The 19876-nt window shown below is 43.3% G+C and overlaps 1 protein-coding gene across 1 annotated transcript in view; it reads right to left on the minus strand.

The window, feature by feature from the left end:
• Positions 1 to 1330: 1330 nt before the first annotated feature.
• LOC133345655 (xaa-Pro aminopeptidase 1-like) overlaps positions 1331 to 19876 on the minus strand; it is a 33494-nt gene continuing 14948 nt past the window's right edge. Inside the window, 14 exon segments of the mRNA XM_061556613.1 lie at positions 1331 to 1957; positions 2857 to 2955; positions 4730 to 4806; positions 6616 to 6789; positions 8365 to 8434; positions 10827 to 10887; positions 11388 to 11459; positions 13285 to 13362; positions 14194 to 14252; positions 14737 to 14787; positions 15874 to 15963; positions 17060 to 17276; positions 18078 to 18115; positions 18117 to 18160. Of these exon segments, the coding sequence (XP_061412597.1) occupies positions 1841 to 1957; positions 2857 to 2955; positions 4730 to 4806; positions 6616 to 6789; positions 8365 to 8434; positions 10827 to 10887; positions 11388 to 11459; positions 13285 to 13362; positions 14194 to 14252; positions 14737 to 14787; positions 15874 to 15963; positions 17060 to 17276; positions 18078 to 18115; positions 18117 to 18160 (1247 nt within the window). The 3' untranslated portion in view covers positions 1331 to 1840.

Here is a 19876-nt window from a genome sequence, read left to right on the forward strand (position 1 = left end):
TTGTGATGAGACTTTGTTGGATGAACGTTGTCTGAATTGGTCTTTAATAAGTTAGGCACTAGACAGGTATGGAAACTCTTCCCAACCATCCAATCTGTAAACTCCATGGCCCTATGCATGCCCAGGCACTAGATATATTTTTTTATTTTGCCTATGGCTCCCCGTCATAAGAAGCCAGCGGTTTCTGTCCTGCGTCTTGAGATGCAGTTGTATTTAGCTATTGTACAGTATTATGAAAGTGTGTATATGTTTAATGATGCCGGGGCATGTGGGATGTCTCTTTTCCAGAGCATCTCATAACCTGGTTTAAACCCAGGATGGGCATGAGAGCCTGAATGTTTCAAACAGACAATATAAAAACCCGCACACAACTCGGCACGTCTGGCTATAATGTAATGGACCAACCATGAGCCCAAAGCCTGGAAGGCAGCCTTGGTGGTAACATTATGGGTATTCAATGAGAGTCCGAAAGGGATTTTTTAAGCTAAAGGTGGAGAAAATATAGTGGAGTGGCCATGGACATTGTATAGTGTATGTAGTGTATGTACAGGTAGTGGTACATTCCCACGTGAGTTGTATTGCTCATATAGGTTCAATAATGGCTTTCTCACGGGCCCAGGTTTTTGGGAGGCAGCGCAGACGTTAGTTGAGGTTTTAGTAGGCAACCCAAGGGGCAATGGGATATTTGTAAAATAATAAAGATGCTTGTTAATTATATACGTCATCCAGTGTGAAGGATGGCTGGATAGCTGACTGTGCCATAGGCTCTGCGACAATCAGTCCAGTCCCCAGTTAAGCATTTATATTCGTGAATGTAGTTGTATGCTAAACTTCTTTTGCACCATACATATTCAACCGCTTTAAGCTGAGGTGTGGGGGAAGGACAGCAGACTAAACACAAAACGCAGTTCTAAATAAATTAGTTTTCAATCTCGATTTAAAAGTGCTGAGCTCCAGTGGCTTCCTAATATCAGAGCGTTCTAGATGGCCGCAGAAGCGCATCTGTGGTGTTTTTGTATATTAAATACAGTGCGTGTATACAGTACGCATTAAAAAAGAAAAACAAAATCACCCTTCTTTAAAGAACAATACAAATAAATTACATAACAAAACAGTAACTGAAAAATACTAATGAAATATGCATATTTGTAAAAACTGCATTCAGTTTTGAATGCATTATCCTAATGTTCAGAATACTTGTCAGCTCTTTTACACACACACCTCCATGTGATTACATCATCCAATTTTACTACGAGGCTGTTTTTATACCATGACAGACCATTATTCATCTTATGGTTGCAACACTCAGATGCTAAAGAGACAAAAGTGATCAAAGATTAATAAATCATTTATTCCAACTTGCCACAGTACAACCAATGTAAGGATTGTTATATATTCGTAAAAAGTTCACATTCAAACTTTATTTCAGGGGTAAAGTGGAGCATACATCAAGGTCATTTTTGGTTTTCATTTGGCACAAGACTGTTGCCACTTGGATTTATGACTCGATAACCATCTGAGTGTCAGGTTACATCCTTGAATGTCTGGATTGTAAGTTGGTTACCTGGCTTGATTTTTGATCGGTGAGCTGACATGCTAGCTGGTTACGATGACTCACAGCCACTCTTTAAAGGACTTTCCACTCATAACGTGCAGGTTTCTTGATGTTTATTTTTCTGGCCAAGAGAGAGTGGCTATTCTGCATGGCTGGCTGATTTATTAGCTTGGTCAGCAATATTTAAAAATCTGGTTGAAAATATATTGGTTGGGATGACTCACTGCCTGCTGGATTAGACGATTTTCCAAGATGGGTGTTTTTTTTATAAGCCTCGAGTGAAATTTAAAAAGGCTTTGTCTCTTTAAGTAACCATTTTAAGGCATCCTCTCGGCCCTGCTTCTTCAGCTCAGCCCCTACCACCTCCTGGCAGTGTTCGTGGTACTTGTTCACCCAGGAGATCTGTGGACACAACGGTAGAAACATCACCGTTTACAATAGAACACGAGCCGAGTCGAGTGGAGGCACAAATTGGCCAAAGCTACAAGCAGAACACTTAAGGGCGTAACAATCCTGAAGGGTATTCATTCGAACCGGCACGATTGGTCACGTAAAACACTTTATCCACTATGACCTATACCAGATTACTTTGTGGTCAATTACTTGAGCCTGATTCTGAGTCTTTTTAAAAATGGCACCTGGACATTCTACCTCCCGAAGGCAGGAAACCACTCCCCCCTCTGGAGAGCCCCGCCCAGCGTGATGTGGCTGATCATAACGTAATAATAACCTCTATTTTATCGAAGTATCTCAAAGAACTGTACATAAATATAAAACAACACTCACAAGTACAGATTAAATCTAAGCAAAATAGAAAGCTGATAACTCTTGAAATTCCAATAAAATGAGGAACTGATAAAAGCGAATAATAATAATAATTCCAGAGTTAACCAATCAGGCAACAAAATTGTTTTTTTAAATGTTAAGTTGCAGGGAAAGCCTTTATAGAAAGGTGAGTTTTAAGATGTGATTTAGAAAGTGAAACAGACTCAGAATCCCAAACATCATTGTTCGCATACATTATCATAGTGTGTTTTTTGTTTGCATTTTGACCACAAGTATTGTGTTTAATGCACACATGATTCCTTGTAAAAAGGTTTCAGTTTTGTCGTCAGAAAAAAGGGGAAAAACCCTATTATCATAAAGCAACATCTCGCACAAACTCAGCATGCGTTGCTGTGCAGCATTATGGGCAAAAGCATATATAACCAGAAGTCCGTTTCTCTGTTTCCACATTAACACATGTGAGAGTGCTGTGCGATGAATACTTCTGGTGTGCCGATTGACAGTGAGAACCTCACCTCACTCTCTGTAAGCAACGATCTCTCAATCATCTTGAGCTGAATTGGTACCAGGGTCAGTGGCTCAAAGGTCAGTGAGCCTCGGTCCTTGAAGTTGTACTGTAGAAAACACACAGTTAAACTGCAATCCACTGTACAACAATGGCCATTATTAAAATGTCTTATTTTTTGTTACTATCAGAACTCAGGTATGCCCAGGAACTAGGTTTACACAATGATACGAGACCATGCCAAATGTTCTGCAATCCATCAATACAAGACAATGCTTGCTATTTCATACCTAGTCAGATCTTGCACAAACTGTTGGAACAATTTAAGCTAAATGTGGTTTGGGATGAAAAATCGGTATATGAAGGAAGGCTCAAACTTTGCACCTCCGATTAGCACGGTTGGCCACGTACAGTGCGAAAGAAGTTCAACATACACACGTCCGTGCAGGCCCAGATGAAGGTTTGTTGAGACACAAACTGTCTCATGAGGAACACCCAGGATTATGATTCCAGAAAGAAACAGTAATTTCTGAAATTTGTATTACAGATCATTTTTGAGCCATGGCAAGGTCAAGATGTCGTCATTAATGTCACCATGCCTTTTCATTGCTTCCTACTTCTGGAAGATCCCATAATTTCACAAATTAGTTGGCGATGCTGCGTTGGCAGTGATGCACAAAAGCACAAATAACAAAACTCCTTACACTTGTAAATAACACTGCCTGAAAAGAAAAAACATAATAAATAAGTGCTATAAAGAAGGGCCATTGTCAAAAATTATGCCTGTTATATATGAAAACATTTCAGGCAGCGTTTTTACAAATGTGTTGGGATTTATCTTCATAAAATAAATTAAACCTCTAAGAAGGAAGCTTGAACATCAACGGCTGACTTTAAAGGTTCCCTCTTACAAGACCCTATACCATCCTGTTTACAAAATGCCCTAATTTTCTTAAAATTTCTCCATAGAATAATTCTTGCCAACTTCTGCCCATTCACTTTGTTTTGCTCTCCTTCGCATTCTCTCTGCTTCAGCACCCAAGGTTTAACTATAAAAATAACCACTCAAGTGGAGGTCATTCCTTCTCTGCCACCACTTCGGTGGCCTGGAGTTTCCTTCCCAAACCTCGGCACTGTTCAGATCCCTCCCGTGGTTCAAATCCAGGATCAAGAATCTCCTCTTCTCCACAGTTGATAAACCGTCTCTGAAATGCCTTTAACCTCTCCCGACCATACCACCATCTCACTTTCTTGCCCCTGTCGCCTGCAACGCAAATGCATTTCCAAGAAAACCCCCTCGCTTTGCGGATTGCCTGTCATGTGAATTTCCACCTATTTTGTACAGCGTTTTAAGATGCAGTTAAAGTTGACACTCTACACCTGGGGTCAGCAACCAAAATAATGAGAGCTATTTTTTTTCGAATTCGGTAAAAAAAACTCAATACTTAAAGAGCTGCCATACACTGTGTGGGAATAAGAGATGGTGGTCCTTAATACATAACGTCATGAAACAATCCTTAAAGAGCCGCATGTGGCTCCGGAACCACAGGTTGCAGACCCCTGCACTATACAATCAATTTGTACCGTGTTACAATTGGGGTGAAACTCATGTTACTTAATGGTCAATAGGAACACCATATACGCACGCAAAAACCTTGACGATAATGTAAAGCTTTCATTTATACATTTGCCATAAAATGTACAATTACGGTCCTATCCATCATGAACTGAGAAATGTGTTTAAAAGCCACGTAAGATTGTGGGTGAATTTCACGTGTGTGTAGTAAAGAGCTGCCTTGAATGACCCCGTTCACGATGCCCTCTCTCCAAGCCAAGCGACGATGGAGTCAATATGAGAAAGTGCACAAGCTCGCTGTACGTACCCGAGTCTTGGCTGGGATCACCAGGAGAACATTTTCAATGCGAATCCCAAAGGCACCCTCCTCATAGAAGCCTGGTTCTGTGGGCATAGGAAGAGGGAGGCGGTGACCAACAGACTCCAAATGGATAACTATTTTCATCAATGCCATCAGACATTCATATATAATAGAAATGTGTAGCCATGTAGATTTAACTCAGTTGATTGCTAAAAAAAATGTGATTTTCCTAAGGTTTAAAAATGTGATCAAAAATAAAATGTAAAGCTTTGTCAGCGCACTGTTGGATCAAGGTCTCTCCATGCTGTGTCCATCATAGAGGTTATTTGACCAGGGCACCACAGTGGCAAAATGTTAACTACCTCGCCTGGTGTGCAGTAGGTCGTGGGGTTCGATCCCAACCCCTGTATATTTGGAGTTTGCATGATCGCCCTGTGGTCGCGTGGATTTTTCTCTAGGTTCTCTGTTTTTTTATTCCTCCACATTTATAAACAACATTCGTTGAGAGTATTTGGCTGCTGTCAATTTTCACATGATCAGCCACTTCGTTGAGCTTTCATTTGTGATAGCCAGGTCGCTTCTGAAATAGAGCTGTACAGCTGTGGACCTTACCTGGTAACATAAAAAGTTTAAGTTTAGTACAGTTTTTACCACGCTGGTCAGTTGGGGTTAGTAAAGGGGAGGCCTAGGTCTGGTTCAGATGCTGCTCGCCAAGAATGTTATCCGTCTCTTCCCAACCAAGCAAGGAAGTTGGGATTGTGGTCTGGGATGTGTAGACCTAACTTTTGTTTGTACTTTTAGTTTTGGTGCCATATCTTTATTTGCTTATTTTTGTAGTTTGATTGGTAGTAGTATGGTTTTCATTTGCTTGGTGTGTGTGTTTGGCTTCTTTCGCACTGTGCGTTGGCGTGGGCAGCAGTGTGTCGCTTGCGCACAATAGCTTCCACGCCGTCGCCCACCCTTTTTTTGGCCCCTCTCTCCCGATACTTTCCATTCATTGGCTACCACATTCTGATGAGCCCCCCCCCTCTCCTCCCCCCTCAACTCGCTTTTAAGGGATTACATCTTGAATCATTGCCTCACTTGATGCAGCTGATCTGGCTGTGACTGTCCCACCTGATGACGGAGACTTGTGTTGCCTCCGAAACGTCGTGATCTTTATTTTATTTTATTATTTTTATTAATTTTGATGTTTTACCTACGTGACTTTACCGAAAACACCTAAGAATATGATTCCTTGCAGTCACGAAAGCTTCAAGTCTAGAACGCATATATGGGATTTGGTCCTTGTATATGAATAATGTACAGTGTTGTGGGATGCTGTTGGCATGAATGACACTGCTATATAAAATGTAAGTTTTATTTTTATTATCTCTGGGAAGCAAACTCAAGTTACCACCACTGCTCCGACCCTAGGTTGGTCATATTTAAAATTAAATCGCATATTTTATAATTTTAGAATGACGTTGCATGCGCTTTAAAATAAACAGAGTGCAATTATAAAACAAATATGAGTGATGTTACACGCCACAGACTTTCTACGAGTGAACAACGGGCATGGAACCAATCCTGCGGGCGTGACCTCGTTTTAAAATGAGGGGGCCCCATACAAAAACTCAGAGGGTGGTGGAGGCACGACCTTCAATATTAAACAAACCTCAACCGCTAAACGTTTATCGCTACACAGCGTGAGTAAACAATGCGAGTTGCTTTTGTCTGGAGTGCATTCCGCTCCAGCTCACCCGCTGTGTGTATACGAGGAATGGCTGCAGTGCAGCAGCACCTTTTTTAGCCTTCGCTAAGAAGTCAGAAGGGCCACAGCCTTCAGCTCGGGGTGGCGGGTCCTCGTGAGCCAGCAATGCTCTCGCTGTCGTTCACGCAAGCGGCGTTACCGTCTGTGATGATCATGTTCGCTTCCAGGGGCTCGTCTGCAAAGGTCTTGTAGCTGATGCCGCACGGGCCCTCGTGCACGTTGAGGAAGGAGCCCACGCCGTGGCCCGTGCCGTGCAGGTACTCCAGGCCCACCTGCCACAGCGCCATCCGTGCCAGCGTGTCCAGCAGGTGCCCTACGCAAAGCGCAGGTGGAGGCAATGAACACGTTGCACACCGTGGAGACTGGGGGGGGGGGGGGGGGGGATTGCTGTGATACGGTGATACGATGGCATGTCGGACGTCATGAGGGCCACGATAATCGTATCGTCGGGGCGGGTTTTTTTTGCAATATTGCCAATCACATCCTGATTATCGTTGCTATTTTTCTTTTTCTTAGAAACCGTATTTACCAACAAATTGTCTACGAAATAACAAAATCATTGAAGTTGTAAATAAATAGATATTACCCGTTAAATGATTGCTTTGCAAAACGTTTCCCGGAGTCATTTATGCAAGGCCGTAGCTATGGAGTCAACATTGGGGGGGACCAAATTCTTCCAGGGGGTCTGGGGGTCCCCCCCCCAAAAAAAAATCATATTTGAAAACTAATTTCCTGCCTAAAATATTAAAAACTTCACTAACACATAGGATGGACTTTTTATTTATTTTTTACAATAATGTCAAATAGTGTATTGTATTACATTGCTGTTTTTTCTTTTTTACCTTTTCTTGTTTCATTGTATGTAATGGTAGAGATTAGGGATTAATAAAGTACATTCATAACCCACAATCATATAAACATGAATCTATTTTATAGCAATATATTGGGGGGGACATTTTGAGCATCTTTGAATATTGGGGGGGGATGTGTGCCCCCCCCCCAATATATATTATAATTACGGCCTTGCATTTATGACACGGAAATTATACATTTTATGTAATAACTTAATTGTTTTGTGTATAACTGACAGAATGTGCATTCATTGCGTCATGGATTGTAAAAGTTATCAAGATTAGAAGACATATCTTGTTTTTACTTACACAGTGGACAATGCAATAAAAATGTGGAAAAGCTATTAAAAAAAGTTATATTGTGATAATCATTGTGGTGCAAAATATGATATTGTATTGTTAACAGTGACGTTGCAGCAATTCCAATGCGAACCATGTTGCACTTCTGTTTTATACAGGCAAACAAAGACACCCCGTGTAGCCTTAACACACTGTTGGGGCAAGTGCTGTTAGCGAGTAGCACCTATGAAGGCCGCCATGACACACGGGGGGTGGGTTCAAGTTCAAGTTCATTTATTAGGTATAGCCCTGTGAGCCATTCAGCTCTTGAATCGGGTGCAACCGCAACAAACAAAAAACTAAAACATGAACAAAAAAACATCTTTAAGTGAATATGTGACTGAGTGCAAACAGAAAATCCAAGAAAAGACAGTAAAATATTGCATAAAAAACACCGTACACCAACGCTGTGTGCAAAAATCCCAGTGGGATGCAAGTCAAACAACAACAACAAGACAACTTAGATTAAGGCCATCAGTATAACTCTGTACTACAACAAACATGGCTAAACCAATACACTTTTCGAAATCACAAAAATAAAGCCATGAAAGCAATGAAACAGTGATCATAGGAACTGTGACGGATTTTCACAATAAACGACGTAAACAACATGTACCACCAAACTCTGGCTGCATGACACAGCCAATTAGTAAGATTTGATCGTTCAAATCTAGAATTAACTTTATCGTTGTCCGTACCTTTGGTGCCAATGGGGAAGACTGCTGTGTTGACCGCGATGTAACCTTTTAACACCCGGGTAAAGCACTCCTGTAAAACACCATCAAAACACACGGCGCAAGCAGGTCTTGAGCTACACACAGGCACACACTCGCGGTGGTCGCGATGCACGTGGCCTGTAATCCAGCAATGGGGAGGCAGGGATTGGTTGGATCGCACTAATGCTGCAAAACTCCCTTCCCATGCATGTCAAGGTGGGGCCACACCCTGGCTTGCCAGAAGGTGGCACAGCAAAATGTGAAATATCATCTTTCCCTTCTGTATGGGATTTTTGTTGCCCCCATGTACATTTTTCTCCGGGTGTATGTCTGTTTGTTGTATGTATGTATGTTAAACTTAATTTGCACCGTACGTAGCCGACCGTGCTAATCGGAGGTGCGGGTGGAAGGACAACAAACTAAACACCAAAAAGCAGTTCTAAAGAAATTAGTTTTCAATCGAGATGATTTTAAAGTGCATAGCTCCAGTGGCTTTCTAATATCGGAAGGAAGAGTGTTCCAGACGGCCGCAAAAGCGCATCTCAAAGCGCACGATGTAGTGACCGTCTTTGTTCGATGGCGAGCCAAAAGCCACTGCGAGGATGACCGGAGTTTGCATGATGGTTTATGCTCCTTGACGAGATAAGCAAGGTATTGTGGGTGCTCCAGTTTCCACCCACATATATTAACGTTCATTCATTAGCTGAAAACATCTTAATATATAGAGAGGACTGCAGAACTTTGGCAATTGTTGGTAGCACCGACTCACCGCCTGGCTGCCTTCCAGCTTGTCTGTGGTTCCTTAGCGATTGCGAGATGCAATTTGTATTTAACGACGCCGAATAAAACTAACATCTTATTATATGCCCATTCATCGTCAGAAACACAATTTATTTCGTGACACATTCAAGTAAGTTAAGATGACGTTGGCTAGCTCGGCAGGACATAACTGGTACCAGGATGACATGTTGCCTCCGAAACGTCGTGATTTTTATTTTATTTTACTTTTATAAATTTTAATGTTTTACCTACGTGACTTTACCGAAAACACCTAAGAATATGAAGACAACCGGGCTGTCTTCTCGTCCACTGCAGATGCCGCACTCACAGCAGAGGCATTGCCACAGGGGGGACCAGGGGTGGCATGACCCTCATGATTTATGTAAAGTAGTGCCCCCTCCCCTGCTGGAATGGGATCACCAACTCATACAATTTTGGACGGTTTCCTAAAAAGACGAGATTTTAAAACGCTAAACAGTGATGGGAGCCAAGGGGTGGCTTCTGCAGTGATAACCCATTCGGGACTTCTTACATTTATGTCTGCATTACACTCCGTGGCTCAATGTTGTTGGATTACAAATATTAAAAACCGTTCAAGGCTTTGATATAACTTGACAAGGTAAAGCACAACACGATGAAATATATTTTGGTTCGATGTGTTTTTGAGTTCAAGTGAAACAAAATAATAAATGCAGCACTCCTTGGTCGTGTTTTTCTGTTTTAGTGTGTCACCGCCTGCATTTCATAGTTTACAGTAAATAAAAGCAACAAAATTATCACACGCACCATATTGTGTACCCTTGTTACGAACGTGTGCACGCAAGTGGAAATCAGTTTATTTGCCACCCTTGAATGTTTATCACATTTTCCTTTCACCTGCTGTGAATATGCTTTGCTCAAACTTGTTAAATGACTACGTCGCAACATTTGACACATGGCACTGATTGGTAAACAAGAAAACGTAGCCCTAGTGGGCAAGTGAAGCAGTACGAGTGAAAACTGTAATTTAATCACTTCTACGGCATGACTGCCCCGGCACGGCCACTCAACTATTCAAAACGCCAATATCAGAAGCAGAATGTTTATTTGCACCGGAGGAATTCGATGAGCTATAAAGCTCTTTTTCACAATGTCCAATAGGGGTCGGCTCAGAACGTTACAACAAGTAATACAAAAACAAGATAGGAGTGCTAAGTTTGGGAAAGGTCAACAAATCACTTTACAAAAAAAACGATAAAAAATAACTATTTTTATTTGACCAGGTAAGGCCCACTGAGCTATTAGCTTCTCTTTCAGAAGCGACCTGGCCACAAATCATAGCTCAAGGAATTGGCCTATCACGTGGAAATTTATAGCAGCAAAATAATCTCGAGGCATGTTTCTAAACATGCAATACAAGCCTGCAAGAGGCTTGTGTATTCACCAGGTCGTTAACAAGAGTGAAGTACAATGTGCAATCCCAGTGCGATAGCAGAAGTATAAGGTCTTGCCAAAAGAGCCGTCTATAATTCATGACCAACCAAGCACTGTCCTAAACACTCCTGTTTACGTAAGCGCTGTTCTGCAATCCTAAGGGGTACTGCGGCAATCCTAAGGGGTACTGCGGCAATATGAAGAGTAACTGAGCCACTCAGAGTTCGATGACTGCATAGATGGAACGCTACCTTTTCATAGGCACTGGGGGTTCCAAAGTGCACAGTCCTGGTTACATCGGTTGTTCCGTCCCTGTAAAATAAGATTATTTTTACGATTAATGATGATAATATATAGGGCGTGCAATTACATACAAAAGGGGCATTATAACTACACAAGAGCATTGACTCTGTTTTAAAGACGAGGGTAAGGCCTCCCCATGCTTCACCACACTGGTCAGTGTGGGTTGGTGAAGGGGATGGTTCCCAGGACAAGTTCAGATATCACTATCCACCGATGTTATCCGTGGATGTAAATCAAACCCATGTCTCTGGATTTACAGCATAGTGCGCCAACCACGGCGCCACTGCTCCAGCCTCGAGGCATATTATGTATAATTACTAAACTAAACTATACATATTTTTTTTATTTTATCAGCTAAGGCCCACTGAGCTATGCAGCTCTTTATAAGAAGAAACCTGGCAATCACAAATGATAGCCCAAAGAAGTGGCTTATCATGTGAAAATATATAGCAGCCAAATACTCTAAACGCGTGTCGATTCTCAATTGAGTCACAGCGTGGTATTCTCACCTGTACTGAGCACCTGAGTCACAAAGGTACACTTCGTTCGTGGAAAGGGGTCTGTCCGAGTCCTTGGATGGTCTGAAAAACGCATGAGCACACACACACACACACACGAGTGGATACACAGGCACACGCTCACGGCAGCTGGTTTGACTGCCCATTCTGTGGCAGAAGCATTGACTCAGATCTGCGTGGGCAATGTGGGTACGATCGGAGTGTAGGTAACGAGTCAGTAAGGCTTCAGACCAGTTTAGTTGCCCTTTTGAACATAAGACTGAGGATGAATTACTAAGTTTTGTCAAGTGGTCGCACTTCTTTGATGATGTCCCAATGTTATTTCACCTGGTCCAATAGCTTTCCTTTTTTCACACTGCATGGGTAGTGTGTTACTTATGTGTGGAAGCTAGGACATTATCCTCACCTGAGAATGTTTTTGCCCTGTTGAATATACATACTTTGCTATACACGCCTGTGTAAAATTCTTCCACTTGTATAATTGACTATCATGCGCCTTGGTTTTATTTTTCTCTCCTCGTAGCTAACACTTGATATATGACGTCAGTCAATTATGTTTTTGCATTTGCTCCCATTGTTTATTGGTATCCTAATTCACTTTGGTGCCGTGTTCTCGGATTTATGTTCTCATCGTGTTACAGAGGTATAAACGATTTTGTATTTTTAATTTTTTAAGAAAACAAAGTAATAGATATACCATATATACCAGATTAGATATACCATATTAGAAAAAGTTATTGTCCAACTGGCTCATAACTTTGTGGCCACTCCACCACCCCTCCTGTGAAGGTTTGGCAAATGTTGGGATTGTGGTCTGGGGTATGGAGACCGAACGAATTTATTTATTTTCTCTGAGATTTTGTTTGTTATTCTTGTCTTACAATGTGTATTTTTTTTCTCGTTATTTATGTATTCATTTTTTTTCGTTCTTTATTTGCCAAGTAGTGGGGTTTTGTTTTTGTATTATCCTTATAAGCAACTGGTTAATTTATGTACAGTGTTTGGGATGCAATTTCATGAATTACGCTCGATAAAATGAAATTATTATACCAGACTGGGAAAAATATGTTCCTTAGTAAGCTCAAGTCTAGATCGGTAAATATAAATAAAACCCTACAACACCATTCCGCCATTCAGATCCAAACGCGGCTCAGATCCCATCGGTATCCGATTCGGATTCAGGATTTGCCACATCCAACGTGACCCCAGTCTCGCCAGACGTGAATGCAGAAACTCTCGTATATGCACTTATCTAATTAGAACACCTTTCCCATATTACAACCCGACGGTCAATGGCATTTCTAAGCCTCGGAATATCATTCATTCATTCATCATGCACAGTCAGCGAAGACCGTTGGCGCCAAACGTGCGGCCTCTTGCCACAGCATTAGCCCAAACTGTTCTTGGCTGCCGTACACCGGCGTGTCTCAAGTGATTTGTTTAATCCATGGATCACGGGGGGGGGGGGGGGGGGCGGGGGCTGACCACGTGGAGGGCGGCGCCACTTCTTTGAGGGTCGCAATTCTCACTTGGAACGTCAACCGCCCACTGAAGTGCGCAATCTGCTGGAGCTTGAGCATCGAGACGGGTGGACGTGGACCAAAAAGTCACGACCGTCTCTCCCTCTCGAACTGAGCTCTTGGACGCTAGGAGACCGGTCGCAGATGCAACTGTGACATTTCTGACGAGGTCGAACCATCGGATGCCAAGAAGGCTTTTTTGCCATCGCATGCAGAAGGACTGCAGCCGATCCAAATCAGCTTGAAGCAATTTCCAATCTAGGAATATCCCAGAACTTAATAACCATTGAATAAAAATTAAAGCACTGCTCTGAGAAAGGACTGAACGAAGGAACGAACGGAAACACGAGAGCTTTGAGAGGGCGTACTTGTAGTGGATGATGGCCCCATTAGGTCCAGAGCCTGAAATGGTGGCAAAGCTGGGCTCCACAAAGTCATCTTGCTGCCTTGGAAGAGATGCGAGATGGACAAAGATACATATAACATTTTAAAACTTTAAAATACAAAAACCGTGACACTGTACACAGTATTTAACCATGCCACTGCTGGAATGAGTAGCAATATTGACACTTAGCTCCCAGTAAACCAAGAGACTTGCAGTCGTGAGTGAAGAAAGGCAATCATAAAACATACCCAATACTTTACCAGCATTCGTTACATATAGTCACATTTTTTTTACATGGATAAAATCTTATTACTCTTTTTGAGAGACAAAATGGGGAAAAAACAGGATAGGAGCCTGTATTTTCAGAGACAGTTAAAACAAAAATTTAAAGCAGAGTCCTGCATTTAAAACTGAGCCTTACATTTATCAGCAGATGTGGAATGTTGACCAGAAATCCTCAAAATCTGCCACTTCACCGCATCCGCGAGCCTCTGCGGCTGCTCTAGGCTCCGAATAAACCTCGAATTAATAGGAGTGTGTAGAAAACACAGCTTAACACTTTCCCATTCAGTTTCTCTTCCGATATGTACATTATCTAAACAGAACCAGAAGAAAAGTAAAATAAAATAACTATCGGTTCCAAGGCTCCCATAAGGCCATGCGGCAAGCCGTGTGGCACAGTTTAGCGCCATCTACCATAGACTGCGGTCGCCAAAATTCTCTGCGGTGAGTTCAACGTCTTTAAAAACAATGGTGCTATGGCTCTAAATAAAATAAATGCTGAACGGCTTGCGTGTTCCGAGATTCAGCGATGAACGGGACACCCACCCTGCAACTTGTAGTTGTCTCGGAATGGCAAAGAGTTAATATTAAACACAAACTATGCCCTTACTTGCGGAAGAACTCTGCCTTGTCAGCAGCCGACACCTCAGTGACACCGCCATTTGGAACCTGCAAACAATCTCAAAATTAATTCGTAACAATTTGTGGATTGTAAAGATACATTTTTTTGCCAATCAATATCAGAAAAATGGTCCAGTCACCGCTACGTTCTCTTGATTTTGGTCATTCCACCCTGATAACTTGCAGCACATGAAAGTGGTCATCGGTCTTCTTATTCATACGCGTTATTATTATGTTACACTGAATTGTCCGCAAACATCAAATCTAGGATGGCAGTTGATTCGACGATGCATTGGCAGCAGACACACTTGTGATGCCATTATTTTGCTCGCGGTTGCAATTGACTTTGCTCAGTCGGTGTTAGCCACTGAGGTCGTGACAGGTTTCTTTTTTCATTCCTGTTGCTCCATGCCCCCTGTACCATTCCTGTTCCGATGTGATGTGCACCGATGCCTACTTTATTCAGGATAATATTGGCGCATTAAATGAAGATTTATTGATTGAGCATGGGCCATACGCAGAGTTTATTCACCTCTTTCTCCAGCCAACAGAAGAACTCGCACAAGGCCACGGCATCCTTCACCTGCAAAACAGGAGACAGCACATAATTTTTTTGGGATGCTGTGGTAGCGAGATGTTAACTACCTCGCCTGGTATACAAGAGGTTGCGGGTTCAATCCCGACCCTGATGCCTGCTGTATATTTGTAGTTTGTGTGTCTCTCACCCCGTGCTTGCATGAATTTCTCTCTGGGTCCGGTTTTTACCTTCACGTTGACGATCAACGTGCGTTTTAGAGTATTTGGTTGCTATAAATGTCCACATGATAAGCTACTTCATTGGGCTATCATTTGTGATGGACAGGTCGCTTCTGAAAAAGAGCTGTGTAGCTCAGTGGGCCTTACCTGGTAAAATAAAAACAGTTCAAATCGTAGTTCATTAATGTTGGTAACGATTAATAATATTTTTTATAATTGCAAACTGTAACGCGCCGCAGAGCGTTATCTCGAAGCGAGTTAACGACTCGGAGGAGAGAGGAGGAACCACGGACGAGTGGGGAGGCGGCAGCCATGCGCGTGAGCCGGTGCCAAATTCCCTCCCAAGCTCTGCGGTCCTCTATTTACAAAGGTGTTATTGGCTCTTTAATTAGCGTTTACAATATTGATATCATGATAAACGCCTTAACCTGGGCTATGTATTCAGTGCAAATCGGGCTGGTTTTACTTACACAACACACCCAATGTTATTTTGTGAAAGCTGATATTGTAAATTACTTTTGTTGAATGATAATAAAGGCCCCCCCCCCACCCCCCAAGCTAAAAAAAAAGATAAAACGGCCCACAACAAACAAATCATTCGCGAACTTAACAATTACAAAACGAAACTTTTTTACAAATCGTACAACGACACCCCACTGCACAGAAGGGCATCAAGTCAAAACATTTACCTTAATGATGTACAGCAGGAACGTGTAAGCACATGTACCAATGCTGCACGGCTCGACATATTGCCAGCTGCTTTCATTTTACTCGCCGAGATGACACCGTTACAATTCTATCCGACGCGCAAGTAGGCAATTAGAGAATGAACAAATGCAAGCGCTGCCGCGAGTATGGCAGCCCCTATTGGTTCGTCCGCCGTGCGATGGCGCCGCGTGGCTGTGCGACGTACGTGAGCTCGTCTCATGCCCTCCACCTCGGTCTTGTTCTTGACGGCCTTTGCCAGGCAGATTGGAGTGTAGGGCATCTGCATTCTCTGGGACTGAGATGCGCAGACGCGGCGCATGAGTAGATGAATGCCACCCCACATGCAAAGCGCCAAGCACAGTTCAAAATCGAATTTTGACGACGAGACCGGTTTTGTGTGTGGACTGTGACAAGAAACTCGTTTCGGTGCACTTGTAATGGGCTTGCCGCGTTACGGCGATGGAGAAGTTGTCATCATTATTCTTATAAGACTTAATAAAACTGCTTCAATGAAGGGAAGGCACCTTTATTCGACCCTAGGATCTCAATGGTGCCATGCTGAGCTTGGAAGGCATCTGGCCACGCGACATTTTTTTGTTTTTGGGTTTAGAACAAAACAATCCTCTTGTAAATTCTAGATTTGAAGTTTTCGTGACTGCAGGGATCAGTACTCTTTGGTTCTTTCAGTAAAGTCACGTGGGTAGAAAATAAAATAAATTAAATCACGACGTTTCGGGCGCAACACAAGTGCCCGTCATCAGGTGGAACCACAGCAATAAACAATTGCTGAAGCGGGCAAGAGGAGGCTGCTGGTAACAAGAGGCGATATATAAGTAAGAGAGGGGGGGGGGGGAGGAGCCAGGGAGGATAAAGAGGGTGGGGGTGTGGGGAAGGAGGAATGGGGGAGGAATGCCTACTCAACACCGAGTAAAGCACAATGCCGGGGCTGGGAAGTGAGCGGGGCTGGGGGGTCTTGTAAATGTAAACTTTGTACAATTCGCCAAAGCCGAAACTGTTCAACTAACCACGTATATACGGGTAGAAACGCAATTAAGCGAGTTACCCAAATCATCCTTAAGCCTTTCCCGTTCCGAGACGTCTACAAGTTGCAAAGTGGGTGTCTCGTTCACTGCTGAATCCCGGAACGTGCAAGCGGTTAGCGTTAATTTTATTTAGAAAGGCGTAGCGCCGTTGTTTTTAAAGACAATGTAATTACGCCTAGAACCTTAGCGGCGCAACGGCACTCTGTGATATTGGGCGCCAAACTGTGCCACACACCCTCCCGCATGGCCTTGTGGGAGCCTCGGTACCGATAAAGTTATTTTATATTCCTTTTTCTTCCGATTCCATTCCGATGACGTACGTATGCATAGGCTCGCATAACGCGATACCTTGGGAACGATGGCATTGAGCGCGAAGCTGGACTTGTCGCTGATCCACACGCGCTGCCCCGCGGCCAGCTGAGTGGACGCTTCCTGCAGCGAGGCGAGCACGGCCGCGTAGGGCAGGACCTCCACCCTCATGCCCGCGTGCGACGGCACCGCCAAGTCCAGCTCCAGGTGCGCACGCACGGTACCATCCTGCAGCCGACACTCGTCCACAAACAGCCTGCGCGCGATCACGCGTGCGTTCGCGGACGCGCACACGCGGATACGCACGCACGTGAACGTGGCTGTGAATGCGCACACAAGAGTAGATTTCCAGGTCGCATTGCACGGCTCTCCAACGTGTTTTTGGGTTGTGCCGCACGCTGCTTCGTGCTGGCAGCTTCGTATGCATTATACATGTACGTTTAACTTCTTTCACACCGTATGTAGCCAACCGTGCTAATCGGAGGTGCGGGGGAAGGACAAAAACAACTAAATGCAAAAAGCAGTTTTAAAGAAATGAGTTTCCAATCTAGATTCAAAGTTTCTTCAGCAACTCAATTGAGTTCCTAAATTCCGAAAGCCAATCACTTCTTTAAAAAGCTCCCCCCAGCACGTGGGGAGTGGAACGTCAGACATCACACCCAACAAACACGCGACACAACCAGAGAGCACGGAGTGCATAACCATTCACGCAGAGAGAACATGTCATTTTAGGTCAAGCTTAGGGAACGGGTTATGTGTGTGCCAAGATGTGGAACGATATCATCAGTTAATAGTACACGCCGGGATGACGTTCAAAGGTCACGCAGCATGTCAGCAGTCAGTTCTGGAAACAGAGCTATCGGTAGACACCCTCCGATTTGTACGGTTGGCTACGTACGGTGCGAAATAAGTTCAAAGTACACACATACTAAACCCTTCTTTGAGTAGCTTAGTGACCAAGTTGAGGGGTGGGGAATAAAGAATTTGAAATGCACGCACGTACACATTGCGTACGTGTTTCCCCCCAGAGATCTGCGAGGAAACCAGGAGGCATTACCTGATGGTTTCGAGCCCCACCATTGCATAGGCGAAAAAACACCGGGTTGTACTCGACGTCCCCTCCACGCATGTTGAATAGCCCTGGAAGCGCAGACACAATGGGGAGAGGGTGTTTTGTGAACACACGCGCGCGATTAAGGGGCCACTGGAACAAGTGAATACAAAACACGGACGGGCGAGAGAATGAAATGTAAAAACTTCTGACAAAGGAAAGAGAGAGAACGTTCCATTGTACAAGTTTGTTGCGAAAAGTAAAGAGACAAATTTTATTTTAAGCAAACGTTCATTTTCCGCAAAGCCACAATGCAAATGTGCTGTCCTGCTCAAGTGAGCATTGAGGCTGTGCTCAGATCCTGTTAATAGCCCTTAGCCCATGGTGGAAGTTCCACATTTCTATGGCGGGGCGAGTGTATCCATCGAACAACCGCTGTTTAATTTCCCCACAAATTGGCACTTGTTTTATCGACTCCCCCCGACCCCAGAGGGATGATGGGCCGAGTCCACCCCCCAATCAGGATTTGAACTCACGGCCTTCCGAATTGTGAGTTGCTCACTCTACCGTTTGACAAAGCCATGTCCGACTCAACTTACAGCAGCCCATGCACTCCCTAATGCATGCGGCACACAAACGTCCCTTCGCAAGTGTGTATTTTGAACTTCTTTCGCACCGTAACGTAGCCAACTGCGCTAATCGGAGAGGTCCCCAGCTATGACTGCACCGCTGCCTGCACACATTTAATATGTTCAAACCGTCGTGGATTACTGAATGAAACATTCAGAATCTGGATTGCAAGTCCAGTGCAGACAAAATTAGAATATTTATTTATACTGGAGGAATCGGATGAGTTATAAAGATATTTTTCACAGATGTCTAGTCGGGGCGGTTAAGAACTTTACAACAACAAACAATACAAAAATATTATAGGAGTGCAAAGTACAGAAAAGGAAAACAAATCGCCCAAAAACATACAAATGAAACTAAACAATCCCCATCCCACCAGACAAAGCCCACTGTGGTATTAACTAATTTTTCAGAAGCAATGGGGCTACAAATGATAGCTCAACAAAGTGGTTTATCATGTGGAAATGTAAAGCAGCAAAATAATCTGAATACAGTAAAACCTTGGATTGCGAGCATAATTCGTTCCGGAAACGTGTTTGTAATCCAAAGCACTCGTAAATCAAAGCACTCGTATATCAGTTGTGATCACGTGACGCTCGGCAGACAAAGCGTATACTGTACGTACTAAAGTACTCGTATTGCAAGACCTCGGTCGTTTATCAAATTAATATTTATTTAAAAAATTTTCTCGTCTTGCAAAACACTCGCAGACCAAGTTACTCGCAATCCAAGGTTTAATGTAACTTCCTTGATGGTGAAACTCAAAATGTCAAAAAGGATCCCGAGTGTGCTTGTTTAAACAAATACTGCTGTGTAATATTAGTCTGGAAAACCTTTATGCTATGGAACTAAAGCATCTGTTTTTATGTGGTAAGATGGAGCTCTGCTAACTCACTGTATCAATGTATTCTACTACTCCATACCCATCCCGAACGTCTCTCTCATCTCACTACACCTCTATATCATGGCTTTCTACTGTCTTTCCACTACTTCTGCCTATTGCCTAGAAATGTCTCAACTCCTGCCATCTACGACGTCTTAATGTCTCTTCACCCAGGAAAGTTTAAGTGAATATCAAGACTTTTTCAAGCAGATCCTGCATTGCGATGTTTGTAAAACAAATTTTACGTGGTTATCCCCTGCCATCTCGCATCGCTGTGTGTTTGCGAGTTTCA

The sequence above is a fragment of the Lethenteron reissneri genome, chromosome 22 (assembly GCF_015708825.2).
Source record: "Lethenteron reissneri isolate LAM-NWPU_2019-01 chromosome 22, ASM1570882v1, whole genome shotgun sequence".
Lineage (NCBI taxonomy): Eukaryota > Metazoa > Chordata > Hyperoartia > Petromyzontiformes > Petromyzontidae > Lethenteron > Lethenteron reissneri.